General features: G+C 46.5%; 1 protein-coding gene across 1 annotated transcript in view; it reads right to left on the bottom strand.

Annotated features, from left to right (window-relative positions):
- The window catches only part of LOC113569314 (uncharacterized), a 64,427-nt gene that overhangs the window by 2,834 nt on the left and 47,317 nt on the right, over positions 1-14,276 (bottom strand). Inside the window, exons 74-93 of the mRNA XM_081717329.1 lie at positions 14,091-14,198; positions 13,321-13,953; positions 12,484-12,591; positions 11,735-12,346; positions 10,898-11,005; positions 10,149-10,760; positions 9,514-9,621; positions 8,765-9,376; positions 8,130-8,237; positions 7,381-7,992; positions 6,744-6,851; positions 5,995-6,606; positions 5,362-5,469; positions 4,592-5,224; positions 3,751-3,858; positions 3,002-3,613; positions 2,367-2,474; positions 1,618-2,229; positions 983-1,090; positions 234-845 (exon numbers count right to left, since the gene is read on the bottom strand). Coding sequence (XP_081573455.1) covers positions 234-845; positions 983-1,090; positions 1,618-2,229; positions 2,367-2,474; positions 3,002-3,613; positions 3,751-3,858; positions 4,592-5,224; positions 5,362-5,469; positions 5,995-6,606; positions 6,744-6,851; positions 7,381-7,992; positions 8,130-8,237; positions 8,765-9,376; positions 9,514-9,621; positions 10,149-10,760; positions 10,898-11,005; positions 11,735-12,346; positions 12,484-12,591; positions 13,321-13,953; positions 14,091-14,198 — 7,242 coding nt within the window. The remainder of the gene's footprint in view (positions 1-233; positions 846-982; positions 1,091-1,617; positions 2,230-2,366; positions 2,475-3,001; positions 3,614-3,750; positions 3,859-4,591; positions 5,225-5,361; positions 5,470-5,994; positions 6,607-6,743; positions 6,852-7,380; positions 7,993-8,129; positions 8,238-8,764; positions 9,377-9,513; positions 9,622-10,148; positions 10,761-10,897; positions 11,006-11,734; positions 12,347-12,483; positions 12,592-13,320; positions 13,954-14,090; positions 14,199-14,276) is intronic.

Raw genomic sequence — 14,276 nt, 5'->3', positions numbered from 1 at the left:
TAACACACTCTGCACCTCGTGCCTGACAACAAGGATAATTAATGACATGTACTACAAGTTCAGTGCAGTTCACCTTCAGTGAACAAGTTAGTATGTCTTAATACCTCAGTAGTTCAGCCCTGTCCAGTGAGAGCTTAAGACTGATACTTAAAGAGATGAGAATATGTGCAGTAGTGCATGCAGGAGGTAAGACATGAGGGATTACAAGATGGAGGAGTAAAGTAACAGTTTACCAGTGCTGTGTGCTCCTGAGGACCAGTGTCTGCGTCTGGGCGAGAGAGCTTCAGTGTGGCCACTGAGGGCTCCTCCACCTCACTGACTGGGCTGGCTGCCTGTGGGACCTTACTGAAAGCAGCCTGTATCTCTGCTCCTTCCTCTGTGGGTCTGCAGATGGACCTTTCCTCTTCCACACGGTCAGGGAGCATCTCCTGAGGGACTGGCTGGGTCCCCTTGCTCATGGCCTCCACGTCTACAGCTTCCACAAGAGGCTTTACTGTGAACAGTCCTGTCTCTCCTGGTTTGAGATCAGCTGCTGGTATCACTCCTTGAGGTTCCTCCATTACTGCAGCACGTCTGATGTCTCGAAGCACGTCCTCAGGCTCGTGAGCACTCGATTCAGATGGTCTGGAGAGTTGTGAAGCAGGCTCGGTTCTCTCTGATATTAGTGTGTCGAGAGGCTGGGCAGATGTGTCAGGCACAGAACTCCTGTCTTCAGCAGCTGTGCTACTGTCTGCTGTTAATGGATCGAGTTTCTTAAGCTGTGTAGGTGAAGGACTATGTTCAAATTTAGTCTCGCTGTTCAGGGGCAAAGACTCCATGTAATTTGTTTCTTTGACAGTTGATTCCTGTAGAGTAAAAAAATGAATTTCAGTTGTTAACAATATGAAGACACAGTACATGTCTGTACACCAGAGAGAGCTTAACTAAAAGATGTAAAAAGCTACTGAATTCAGAAGTGATATGACAGGAAGGTAAATCTTACCTTAGTGATAGACACCTGGACCATGGTCGGAGCATCCGGTTCAGCACTCTCCTGGTTCAGAGGTTCTTCTAGGTTCTGGTTCAGATGTGTCACGGTGGGAGCAGAGGGCTAAACAAGACACACAGCAGGATGCAGTGAGAAACAGTACACGTACACACACACACACACACACACACACACACGACACTCACCCTCATTCGGTGCTGTTGGTACTAAATGCTGTTTAATGGTTTTTACACACTGCTTAACAAGGGGATATTTCAGTTTTGAGAATCCTGCAGTGGTGAGTGTGATATTCAGTATGTGGCTTCAATTGTTAGCAATCCACTGATTTTCAAAACTGGTTTTCCACCAATTTTCTCTTATGCCTTAAACCCGTATAGTTTGATTTCTGACATTATTTAACACACTCTGCACCTCGTGCCTGACAACAAGGATAATTAATGACATGTACTACAAGTTCAGTGCAGTTCACCTTCAGTGAACAAGTTAGTATGTCTTAATACCTCAGTAGTTCAGCCCTGTCCAGTGAGAGCTTAAGACTGATACTTAAAGAGATGAGAATATGTGCAGTAGTGCATGCAGGAGGTAAGACATGAGGGATTACAAGATGGAGGAGTAAAGTAACAGTTTACCAGTGCTGTGTGCTCCTGAGGACCAGTGTCTGCGTCTGGGCGAGAGAGCTTCAGTGTGGCCACTGAGGGCTCCTCCACCTCACTGACTGGGCTGGCTGCCTGTGGGACCTTACTGAAAGCAGCCTGTATCTCTGCTCCTTCCTCTGTGGGTCTGCAGATGGACCTTTCCTCTTCCACACGGTCAGGGAGCATCTCCTGAGGGACTGGCTGGGTCCCCTTGCTCATGGCCTGCATGTCTACAGCTTCCACAAGAGGCTTTACTGTGAACAGTCCTGTCTCTCCTGGTTTGAGATCAGCTGCTGGTATCACTCCTTGAGGTTCCTCCATTACTGCAGCACGTCTGATGTCTCGAAGCGCGTCCTCAGGCTCGTGAGCACTCGATTCAGATGGTCTGGAGAGTTGTGAAGCAGGCTCGGTTCTCTCTGATATTAGTGTGTCGAGAGGCTGGGCAGATGTGTCAGGCACAGAACTCCTGTCTTCAGCAGCTGTGCTACTGTCTGCTGTTAATGGATCGAGTTTCTTAAGCTGTGTAGGTGAAGGACTATGTTCAAATTTAGTCTCGCTGTTCAGGGGCAAAGACTCCATGTAATTTGTTTCTTTGACAGTTGATTCCTGTAGAGTAAAAAAATGAATTTCAGTTGTTAACAATATGAAGACACAGTACATGTCTGTACACCAGAGAGAGCTTAACTAAAAGATGTAAAAAGCTACTGAATTCAGAAGTGATATGACAGGAAGGTAAATCTTACCTTAGTGATAGACACCTGGACCATGGTCGGAGCATCCGGTTCAGCACTCTCCTGGTTCAGAGGTTCTTCTAGGTTCTGGTTCAGATGTGTCACGGTGGGAGCAGAGGGCTAAACAAGACACACAGCAGGATGCAGTGAGAAACAGTACACGTACACACACACACACACACACACACACACACGACACTCACCCTCATTCGGTGCTGTTGGTACTAAATGCTGTTTAATGGTTTTTACACACTGCTTAACAAGGGGATATTTCAGTTTTGAGAATCCTGCAGTGGTGAGTGTGATATTCAGTATGTGGCTTCAATTGTTAGCAATCCACTGATTTTCAAAACTGGTTTTCCACCAATTTTCTCTTATGCCTTAAACCCGTATAGTTTGATTTCTGACATTATTTAACACACTCTGCACCTCGTGCCTGACAACAAGGATAATTAATGACATGTACTACAAGTTCAGTGCAGTTCACCTTCAGTGAACAAGTTAGTATGTCTTAATACCTCAGTAGTTCAGCCCTGTCCAGTGAGAGCTTAAGACTGATACTTAAAGAGATGAGAATATGTGCAGTAGTGCATGCAGGAGGTAAGACATGAGGGATTACAAGATGGAGGAGTAAAGTAACAGTTTACCAGTGCTGTGTGCTCCTGAGGACCAGTGTCTGCGTCTGGGCGAGAGAGCTTCAGTGTGGCCACTGAGGGCTCCTCCACCTCACTGACTGGGCTGGCTGCCTGTGGGACCTTACTGAAAGCAGCCTGTATCTCTGCTCCTTCCTCTGTGGGTCTGCAGATGGACCTTTCCTCTTCCACACGGTCAGGGAGCATCTCCTGAGGGACTGGCTGGGTCCCCTTGCTCATGGCCTGCATGTCTACAGCTTCCACAAGAGGCTTTACTGTGAACAGTCCTGTCTCTCCTGGTTTGAGATCAGCTGCTGGTATCACTCCTTGAGGTTCCTCCATTACTGCAGCACGTCTGATGTCTCGAAGCACGTCCTCAGGCTCGTGAGCACTCGATTCAGATGGTCTGGAGAGTTGTGAAGCAGGCTCGGTTCTCTCTGATATTAGTGTGTCGAGAGGCTGGGCAGATGTGTCAGGCACAGAACTCCTGTCTTCAGCAGCTGTGCTACTGTCTGCTGTTAATGGATCGAGTTTCTTAAGCTGTGTAGGTGAAGGACTATGTTCAAATTTAGTCTCGCTGTTCAGGGGCAAAGACTCCATGTAATTTGTTTCTTTGACAGTTGATTCCTGTAGAGTAAAAAAATGAATTTCAGTTGTTAACAATATGAAGACACAGTACATGTCTGTACACCAGAGAGAGCTTAACTAAAAGATGTAAAAAGCTACTGAATTCAGAAGTGATATGACAGGAAGGTAAATCTTACCTTAGTGATAGACACCTGGACCATGGTCGGAGCATCCGGTTCAGCACTCTCCTGGTTCAGAGGTTCTTCTAGGTTCTGGTTCAGATGTGTCACGGTGGGAGCAGAGGGCTAAACAAGACACACAGCAGGATGCAGTGAGAAACAGTACACGTACACGTACACACACACACACACACACACACACGACACTCACCCTCATTCGGTGCTGTTGGTACTAAATGCTGTTTAATGGTTTTTACACACTGCTTAACAAGGGGATATTTCAGTTTTGAGAATCCTGCAGTAGTGAGTGTGATATTCACTATGTGGCTTCAATTGTTAGCAATCCACTGATTTTCATTAAGCGTTTCCGTTCCCAGAGTAGCACAGATATTGATGGCTACTTCTCTGAACACAGTGAGAGTCTGGCAGTGACTGTGCTTTTTACACTTCTACATCAGATGCTTATCCACAGCTGGACTTCACACCTTTTTAATTCACAACCTCAAAGTCCCACATACACTGTAGTTGATGGAGATATGAGGACTGACCCCATCAATGAAACTCAGTGTTTTCCACCAATTTTCTCTTATGCCTTATACCCGTATAGTTTGACTTCTGACATTATTTAACACACTCTGCACCTCGTTCCTGACAACAAGGATAATTAATGACATGTACTACAAGTTCAGTGCAGTTCACCTTCAGTGAACAAGTTAGTATGTCTTAATACCTCAGTAGTTCAGCCCTGTCCAGTCAGAGCTTAAGACTAATACTTAAAGAGATGAGAATATGTGCAGTAGTGCATGCAGGAGGTAAGACATGAGGGATTACAAGATGGAGGAGTAAAGTAACAGTTTACCAGTGCTGTGTGCTCCTGAGGACCAGTGTCTGCGTCTGGGCGAGAGAGCTTCAGTGTGGCCACTGAGGGCTCCTCCACCTCACTGACTGGGCTGGCTGCCTGTGGGACCTTACTGAAAGCAGCCTGTATCTCTGCTCCTTCCTCTGTGGGTCTGCAGATGCTCCCTGACCGTGTGGAAGAGGAAAGGTCCTCTTCCACACGGTCAGGGAGCATCTCCTGAGGGAATGGCTGGGTCCCCTTGCTCATGGCCTCCACGTCTACAGCTTCCACAAGAGGCTTTACTGTGAACGGTCCTGTCTCTCCTGGTTTGAGATCAGCTGCTGGTATCACTCCTTGAGGTTCCTCCATTACTGCAGCACGTCTGATGTCCCGAAGCACGTCCTCAGGCTCAGGAGCACTCGATTCAGATGGTCTGGAGAGTTGTGAAGCAGGCTCGGTTCTCTCTGATATTAGTGTGTCGAGAGGCTGGGCAGATGTGTCAGGCACAGAACTCCTGTCTTCAGCAGCTGTGCTACTGTCTGCTGTTAATGGATCGAGTTTCTTAAGCTGTGTAGGTGAAGGACTATGTTCAAATTTAGTCTCGCTGTTCAGGGGCAAAGACTCCATGTAATTTGTTTCTTTGACAGTTGATTCCTGTAGAGTAAAAAAATGAATTTCAGTTGTTAACAATATGAAGACACAGTACATGTCTGTACACCAGAGAGAGCTTAACTAAAAGATGTAAAAAGCTACTGAATTCAGAAGTGATATGACAGGAAGGTAAATCTTACCTTAGTGATAGACACCTGGACCATGGTCGGAGCATCCGGTTCAGCACTCTCCTGGTTCAGAGCTTCTTCTAGGTTCTGGTTCAGATGTGTCACGGTGGGAGCAGAGGGCTAAACAAGACACACAGCAGGATGCAGTGAGAAACAGTACACGTACACACACACACACACACACACACACACGACACTCACCCTCATTCGGTGCTGTTGGTACTAAATGCTGTTTAATGGTTTTTACACACTGCTTAACAAGGGGATATTTCAGTTTTGAGAATCCTGCAGTGGTGAGTGTGATATTCAGTATGTGGCTTCAATTGTTAGCAATCCACTGATTTTCAAAACTGGTTTTCCACCAATTTTCTCTTATGCCTTAAACCCGTATAGTTTGATTTCTGACATTATTTAACACACTCTGCACCTCGTGCCTGACAACAAGGATAATTAATGACATGTACTACAAGTTCAGTGCAGTTCACCTTCAGTGAACAAGTTAGTATGTCTTAATACCTCAGTAGTTCAGCCCTGTCCAGTGAGAGCTTAAGACTGATACTTAAAGAGATGAGAATATGTGCAGTAGTGCATGCAGGAGGTAAGACATGAGGGATTACAAGATGGAGGAGTAAAGTAACAGTTTACCAGTGCTGTGTGCTCCTGAGGACCAGTGTCTGCGTCTGGGCGAGAGAGCTTCAGTGTGGCCACTGAGGGCTCCTCCACCTCACTGACTGGGCTGGCTGCCTGTGGGACCTTACTGAAAGCAGCCTGTATCTCTGCTCCTTCCTCTGTGGGTCTGCAGATGGACCTTTCCTCTTCCACACGGTCAGGGAGCATCTCCTGAGGGACTGGCTGGGTCCCCTTGCTCATGGCCTCCACGTCTACAGCTTCCACAAGAGGCTTTACTGTGAACAGTCCTGTCTCTCCTGGTTTGAGATCAGCTGCTGGTATCACTCCTTGAGGTTCCTCCATTACTGCAGCACGTCTGATGTCTCGAAGCACGTCCTCAGGCTCGTGAGCACTCGATTCAGATGGTCTGGAGAGTTGTGAAGCAGGCTCGGTTCTCTCTGATATTAGTGTGTCGAGAGGCTGGGCAGATGTGTCAGGCACAGAACTCCTGTCTTCAGCAGCTGTGCTACTGTCTGCTGTTAATGGATCGAGTTTCTTAAGCTGTGTAGGTGAAGGACTATGTTCAAATTTAGTCTCGCTGTTCAGGGGCAAAGACTCCATGTAATTTGTTTCTTTGACAGTTGATTCCTGTAGAGTAAAAAAATGAATTTCAGTTGTTAACAATATGAAGACACAGTACATGTCTGTACACCAGCGAGAGCTTAACTAAAAGATGTAAAAAGCTACTGAATTCAGAAGTGATATGACAGGAAGGTAAATCTTACCTTAGTGATAGACACCTGGACCATGGTCGGAGCATCCGGTTCAGCACTCTCCTGGTTCAGAGGTTCTTCTAGGTTCTGGTTCAGATGTGTCACGGTGGGAGCAGAGGGCTAAACAAGACACACAGCAGGATGCAGTGAGAAACAGTACACGTACACACACACACACACACACACACACACACACGACACTCACCCTCATTCGGTGCTGTTGGTACTAAATGCTGTTTAATGGTTTTTACACACTGCTTAACAAGGGGATATTTCAGTTTTGAGAATCCTGCAGTGGTGAGTGTGATATTTAGTATGTGGCTTCAATTGTTAGCAATCCACTGATTTTCAAAACTGGTTTTCCACCAATTTTCTCTTATGCCTTAAACCCGTATAGTTTGATTTCTGACATTATTTAACACACTCTGCACCTCGTGCCTGACAACAAGGATAATTAATGACATGTACTACAAGTTCAGTGCAGTTCACCTTCAGTGAACAAGTTAGTATGTCTTAATACCTCAGTAGTTCAGCCCTGTCCAGTGAGAGCTTAAGACTGATACTTAAAGAGATGAGAATATGTGCAGTAGTGCATGCAGGAGGTAAGACATGAGGGATTACAAGATGGAGGAGTAAAGTAACAGTTTACCAGTGCTGTGTGCTCCTGAGGACCAGTGTCTGCGTCTGGGCGAGAGAGCTTCAGTGTGGCCACTGAGGGCTCCTCCACCTCACTGACTGGGCTGGCTGCCTGTGGGACCTTACTGAAAGCAGCCTGTATCTCTGCTCCTTCCTCTGTGGGTCTGCAGATGGACCTTTCCTCTTCCACACGGTCAGGGAGCATCTCCTGAGGGACTGGCTGGGTCCCCTTGCTCATGGCCTCCACGTCTACAGCTTCCACAAGAGGCTTTACTGTGAACAGTCCTGTCTCTCCTGGTTTGAGATCAGCTGCTGGTATCACTCCTTGAGGTTCCTCCATTACTGCAGCACGTCTGATGTCTCGAAGCACGTCCTCAGGCTCGTGAGCACTCGATTCAGATGGTCTGGAGAGTTGTGAAGCAGGCTCGGTTCTCTCTGATATTAGTGTGTCGAGAGGCTGGGCAGATGTGTCAGGCACAGAACTCCTGTCTTCAGCAGCTGTGCTACTGTCTGCTGTTAATGGATCGAGTTTCTTAAGCTGTGTAGGTGAAGGACTATGTTCAAATTTAGTCTCGCTGTTCAGGGGCAAAGACTCCATGTAATTTGTTTCTTTGACAGTTGATTCCTGTAGAGTAAAAAAATGAATTTCAGTTGTTAACAATATGAAGACACAGTACATGTCTGTACACCAGAGAGAGCTTAACTAAAAGATGTAAAAAGCTACTGAATTCAGAAGTGATATGACAGGAAGGTAAATCTTACCTTAGTGATAGACACCTGGACCATGGTCGGAGCATCCGGTTCAGCACTCTCCTGGTTCAGAGGTTCTTCTAGGTTCTGGTTCAGATGTGTCACGGTGGGAGCAGAGGGCTAAACAAGACACACAGCAGGATGCAGTGAGAAACAGTACACGTACACACACACACACACACACACACACACACGACACTCACCCTCATTCGGTGCTGTTGGTACTAAATGCTGTTTAATGGTTTTTACACACTGCTTAACAAGGGGATATTTCAGTTTTGAGAATCCTGCAGTGGTGAGTGTGATATTTAGTATGTGGCTTCAATTGTTAGCAATCCACTGATTTTCAAAACTGGTTTTCCACCAATTTTCTCTTATGCCTTAAACCCGTATAGTTTGATTTCTGACATTATTTAACACACTCTGCACCTCGTGCCTGACAACAAGGATAATTAATGACATGTACTACAAGTTCAGTGCAGTTCACCTTCAGTGAACAAGTTAGTATGTCTTAATACCTCAGTAGTTCAGCCCTGTCCAGTGAGAGCTTAAGACTGATACTTAAAGAGATGAGAATATGTGCAGTAGTGCATGCAGGAGGTAAGACATGAGGGATTACAAGATGGAGGAGTAAAGTAACAGTTTACCAGTGCTGTGTGCTCCTGAGGACCAGTGTCTGCGTCTGGGCGAGAGAGCTTCAGTGTGGCCACTGAGGGCTCCTCCACCTCACTGACTGGGCTGGCTGCCTGTGGGACCTTACTGAAAGCAGCCTGTATCTCTGCTCCTTCCTCTGTGGGTCTGCAGATGGACCTTTCCTCTTCCACACGGTCAGGGAGCATCTCCTGAGGGACTGGCTGGGTCCCCTTGCTCATGGCCTCCACGTCTACAGCTTCCACAAGAGGCTTTACTGTGAACAGTCCTGTCTCTCCTGGTTTGAGATCAGCTGCTGGTATCACTCCTTGAGGTTCCTCCATTACTGCAGCACGTCTGATGTCTCGAAGCACGTCCTCAGGCTCGTGAGCACTCGATTCAGATGGTCTGGAGAGTTGTGAAGCAGGCTCGGTTCTCTCTGATATTAGTGTGTCGAGAGGCTGGGCAGATGTGTCAGGCACAGAACTCCTGTCTTCAGCAGCTGTGCTACTGTCTGCTGTTAATGGATCGAGTTTCTTAAGCTGTGTAGGTGAAGGACTATGTTCAAATTTAGTCTCGCTGTTCAGGGGCAAAGACTCCATGTAATTTGTTTCTTTGACAGTTGATTCCTGTAGAGTAAAAAAATGAATTTCAGTTGTTAACAATATGAAGACACAGTACATGTCTGTACACCAGAGAGAGCTTAACTAAAAGATGTAAAAAGCTACTGAATTCAGAAGTGATATGACAGGAAGGTAAATCTTACCTTAGTGATAGACACCTGGACCATGGTCGGAGCATCCGGTTCAGCACTCTCCTGGTTCAGAGGTTCTTCTAGGTTCTGGTTCAGATGTGTCACGGTGGGAGCAGAGGGCTAAACAAGACACACAGCAGGATGCAGTGAGAAACAGTACACGTACACACACACACACACACACACACACACACGACACTCACCCTCATTCGGTGCTGTTGGTACTAAATGCTGTTTAATGGTTTTTACACACTGCTTAACAAGGGGATATTTCAGTTTTGAGAATCCTGCAGTGGTGAGTGTGATATTCAGTATGTGGCTTCAATTGTTAGCAATCCACTGATTTTCAAAACTGGTTTTCCACCAATTTTCTCTTATGCCTTAAACCCGTATAGTTTGATTTCTGACATTATTTAACACACTCTGCACCTCGTGCCTGACAACAAGGATAATTAATGACATGTACTACAAGTTCAGTGCAGTTCACCTTCAGTGAACAAGTTAGTATGTCTTAATACCTCAGTAGTTCAGCCCTGTCCAGTGAGAGCTTAAGACTGATACTTAAAGAGATGAGAATATGTGCAGTAGTGCATGCAGGAGGTAAGACATGAGGGATTACAAGATGGAGGAGTAAAGTAACAGTTTACCAGTGCTGTGTGCTCCTGAGGACCAGTGTCTGCGTCTGGGCGAGAGAGCTTCAGTGTGGCCACTGAGGGCTCCTCCACCTCACTGACTGGGCTGGCTGCCTGTGGGACCTTACTGAAAGCAGCCTGTATCTCTGCTCCTTCCTCTGTGGGTCTGCAGATGGACCTTTCCTCTTCCACACGGTCAGGGAGCATCTCCTGAGGGACTGGCTGGGTCCCCTTGCTCATGGCCTCCACGTCTACAGCTTCCACAAGAGGCTTTACTGTGAACAGTCCTGTCTCTCCTGGTTTGAGATCAGCTGCTGGTATCACTCCTTGAGGTTCCTCCATTACTGCAGCACGTCTGATGTCTCGAAGCACGTCCTCAGGCTCGTGAGCACTCGATTCAGATGGTCTGGAGAGTTGTGAAGCAGGCTCGGTTCTCTCTGATATTAGTGTGTCGAGAGGCTGGGCAGATGTGTCAGGCACAGAACTCCTGTCTTCAGCAGCTGTGCTACTGTCTGCTGTTAATGGATCGAGTTTCTTAAGCTGTGTAGGTGAAGGACTATGTTCAAATTTAGTCTCGCTGTTCAGGGGCAAAGACTCCATGTAATTTGTTTCTTTGACAGTTGATTCCTGTAGAGTAAAAAAATGAATTTCAGTTGTTAACAATATGAAGACACAGTACATGTCTGTACACCAGAGAGAGCTTAACTAAAAGATGTAAAAAGCTACTGAATTCAGAAGTGATATGACAGGAAGGTAAATCTTACCTTAGTGATAGACACCTGGACCATGGTCGGAGCATCCGGTTCAGCACTCTCCTGGTTCAGAGGTTCTTCTAGGTTCTGGTTCAGATGTGTCACGGTGGGAGCAGAGGGCTAAACAAGACACACAGCAGGATGCAGTGAGAAACAGTACACGTACACGTACACACACACACACACACACACGACACTCACCCTCATTCGGTGCTGTTGGTACTAAATGCTGTTTAATGGTTTTTACACACTGCTTAACAAGGGGATATTTCAGTTTTGAGAATCCTGCAGTAGTGAGTGTGATATTCACTATGTGGCTTCAATTGTTAGCAATCCACTGATTTTCATTAAGCGTTTCCGTTCCCAGAGTAGCACAGATATTGATGGCTACTTCTCTGAACACAGTGAGAGTCTGGCAGTGACTGTGCTTTTTACACTTCTACATCAGATGCTTATCCACAGCTGGACTTCACACCTTTTTAATTCACAACCTCAAAGTCCCACATACACTGTAGTTGATGGAGATATGAGGACTGACCCCATCAATGAAACTCAGTGTTTTCCACCAATTTTCTCTTATGCCTTATACCCGTATAGTTTGACTTCTGACATTATTTAACACACTCTGCACCTCGTTCCTGACAACAAGGATAATTAATGACATGTACTACAAGTTCAGTGCAGTTCACCTTCAGTGAACAAGTTAGTATGTCTTAATACCTCAGTAGTTCAGCCCTGTCCAGTGAGAGCTTAAGACTGATACTTAAAGAGATGAGAATATGTGCAGTAGTGCATGCAGGAGGTAAGACATGAGGGATTACAAGATGGAGGAGTAAAGTAACAGTTTACCAGTGCTGTGTGCTCCTGAGGACCAGTGTCTGCGTCTGGGCGAGAGAGCTTCAGTGTGGCCACTGAGGGCTCCTCCACCTCACTGACTGGGCTGGCTGCCTGTGGGACCTTACTGAAAGCAGCCTGTATCTCTGCTCCTTCCTCTGTGGGTCTGCAGATGGACCTTTCCTCTTCCACACGGTCAGGGAGCATCTCCTGAGGGACTGGCTGGGTCCCCTTGCTCATGACCTGCATGTCTACAGCTTCCACAAGAGGCTTTACTGTGAACAGTCCTGTCTCTCCTGGTTTGAGATCAGCTGCTGGTATCACTCCTTGAGGTTCCTCCATTACTGCAGCACGTCTGATGTCTCGAAGCACGTCCTCAGGCTCGTGAGCACTCGATTCAGATGGTCTGGAGAGTTGTGAAGCAGGCTCGGTTCTCTCTGATATTAGTGTGTCGAGAGGCTGGGCAGATGTGTCAGGCACAGAACTCCTGTCTTCAGCAGCTGTGCTACTGTCTGCTGTTAATGGATCGAGTTTCTTAAGCTGTGTAGGTGAAGGACTATGTTCAAATTTAGTCTCGCTGTTCAGGGGCAAAGACTCCATGTAATTTGTTTCTTTGACAGTTGATTCCTGTAGAGTAAAAAAATGAATTTCAGTTGTTAACAATATGAAGACACAGTACATGTCTGTACACCAGAGAGAGCTTAACTAAAAGATGTAAAAAGCTACTGAATTCAGAAGTGATATGACAGGAAGGTAAATCTTACCTTAGTGATAGACACCTGGACCATGGTCGGAGCATCCGGTTCAGCACTCTCCTGGTTCAGAGGTTCTTCTAGGTTCTGGTTCAGATGTGTCACGGTGGGAGCAGAGGGCTAAACAAGACACACAGCAGGATGCAGTGAGAAACAGTACACGTACACGTACACACACACACACACACACACGACACTCACCCTCATTCGGTGCTGTTGGTACTAAATGCTGTTTAATGGTTTTTACACACTGCTTAACAAGGGGATATTTCAGTTTTGAGAATCCTGCAGTAGTGAGTGTGATATTCACTATGTGGCTTCAATTGTTAGCAATCCACTGATTTTCATTAAGCGTTTCCGTTCCCAGAGTAGCACAGATATTGATGGCTACTTCTCTGAACACAGTGAGAGTCTGGCAGTGACTGTGCTTTTTACACTTCTACATCAGATGCTTATCCACAGCTGGACTTCACACCTTTTTAATTCACAACCTCAAAGTCCCACATACACTGTAGTTGATGGAGATATGAGGACTGACCCCATCAATGAAACTCAGTGTTTTCCACCAATTTTCTCTTATGCCTTATACCCGTATAGTTTGACTTCTGACATTATTTAACACACTCTGCACCTCGTTCCTGACAACAAGGATAATTAATGACATGTACTACAAGTTCAGTGCAGTTCACCTTCAGTGAACAAGTTAGTATGTCTTAATACCTCAGTAGTTCAGCCCTGTCCAGTCAGAGCTTAAGACTAATACTTAAAGAGATGAGAATATGTGCAGTAGTGCATGCAGGAGGTAAGACATGAGGGATTACAAGATGGAGGAGTAAAGTAACAGTTTACCAGTGCTGTGTGCTCCTGAGGACCAGTGTCTGCGTCTGGGCGAGAGAGCTTCAGTGTGGCCACTGAGGGCTCCTCCACCTCACTGACTGGGCTGGCTGCCTGTGGGACCTTACTGAAAGCAGCCTGTATCTCTGCTCCTTCCTCTGTGGGTCTGCAGATGCTCCCTGACCGTGTGGAAGAGGAAAGGTCCTCTTCCACACGGTCAGGGAGCATCTCCTGAGGGAATGGCTGGGTCCCCTTGCTCATGGCCTCCACGTCTACAGCTTCCACAAGAGGCTTTACTGTGAACGGTCCTGTCTCTCCTGGTTTGAGATCAGCTGCTGGTATCACTCCTTGAGGTTCCTCCATTACTGCAGCACGTCTGATGTCCCGAAGCACGTCCTCAGGCTCGGGAGCACTCGATTCAGATGGTCTGGAGAGTTGTGAAGCAGGCTCGGTTCTCTCTGATATTAGTGTGTCGAGAGGCTGGGCAGATGTGTCAGGCACAGAACTCCTGTCTTCAGCAGCTGTGCTACTGTCTGCTGTTAATGGATCGAGTTTCTTAAGCTGTGTAGGTGAAGGACTATGTTCAAATTTAGTCTCGCTGTTCAGGGGCAAAGACTCCATGTAATTTGTTTCTTTGACAGTTGATTCCTGTAGAGTAAAAAAATGAATTTCAGTTGTTAACAATATGAAGACACAGTACATGTCTGTACACCAGAGAGAGCTTAACTAAAAGATGTAAAAAGCTACTGAATTCAGAAGTGATATGACAGGAAGGTAAATCTTACCTTAGTGATAGACACCTGGACCATGGTCGGAGCATCCGGTTCAGCACTCTCCTGGTTCAGAGCTTCTTCTAGGTTCTGGTTCAGATGTGTCACGGTGGGAGCAGAGGGCTAAACAAGACACACAGCAGGATGCAGTGAGAAACAGTACACGTACACACACACACACACACACACACACACACACAC

This window comes from Electrophorus electricus, chromosome 7 (assembly GCF_041902795.1).
Source record: "Electrophorus electricus isolate QZ-2024a chromosome 7, ASM4190279v1, whole genome shotgun sequence".
Lineage (NCBI taxonomy): Eukaryota > Metazoa > Chordata > Actinopteri > Gymnotiformes > Gymnotidae > Electrophorus > Electrophorus electricus.
Note: the sequence above shows the minus strand (reverse complement) of the source record. Positions and strands in the feature narration are given on the sequence as shown.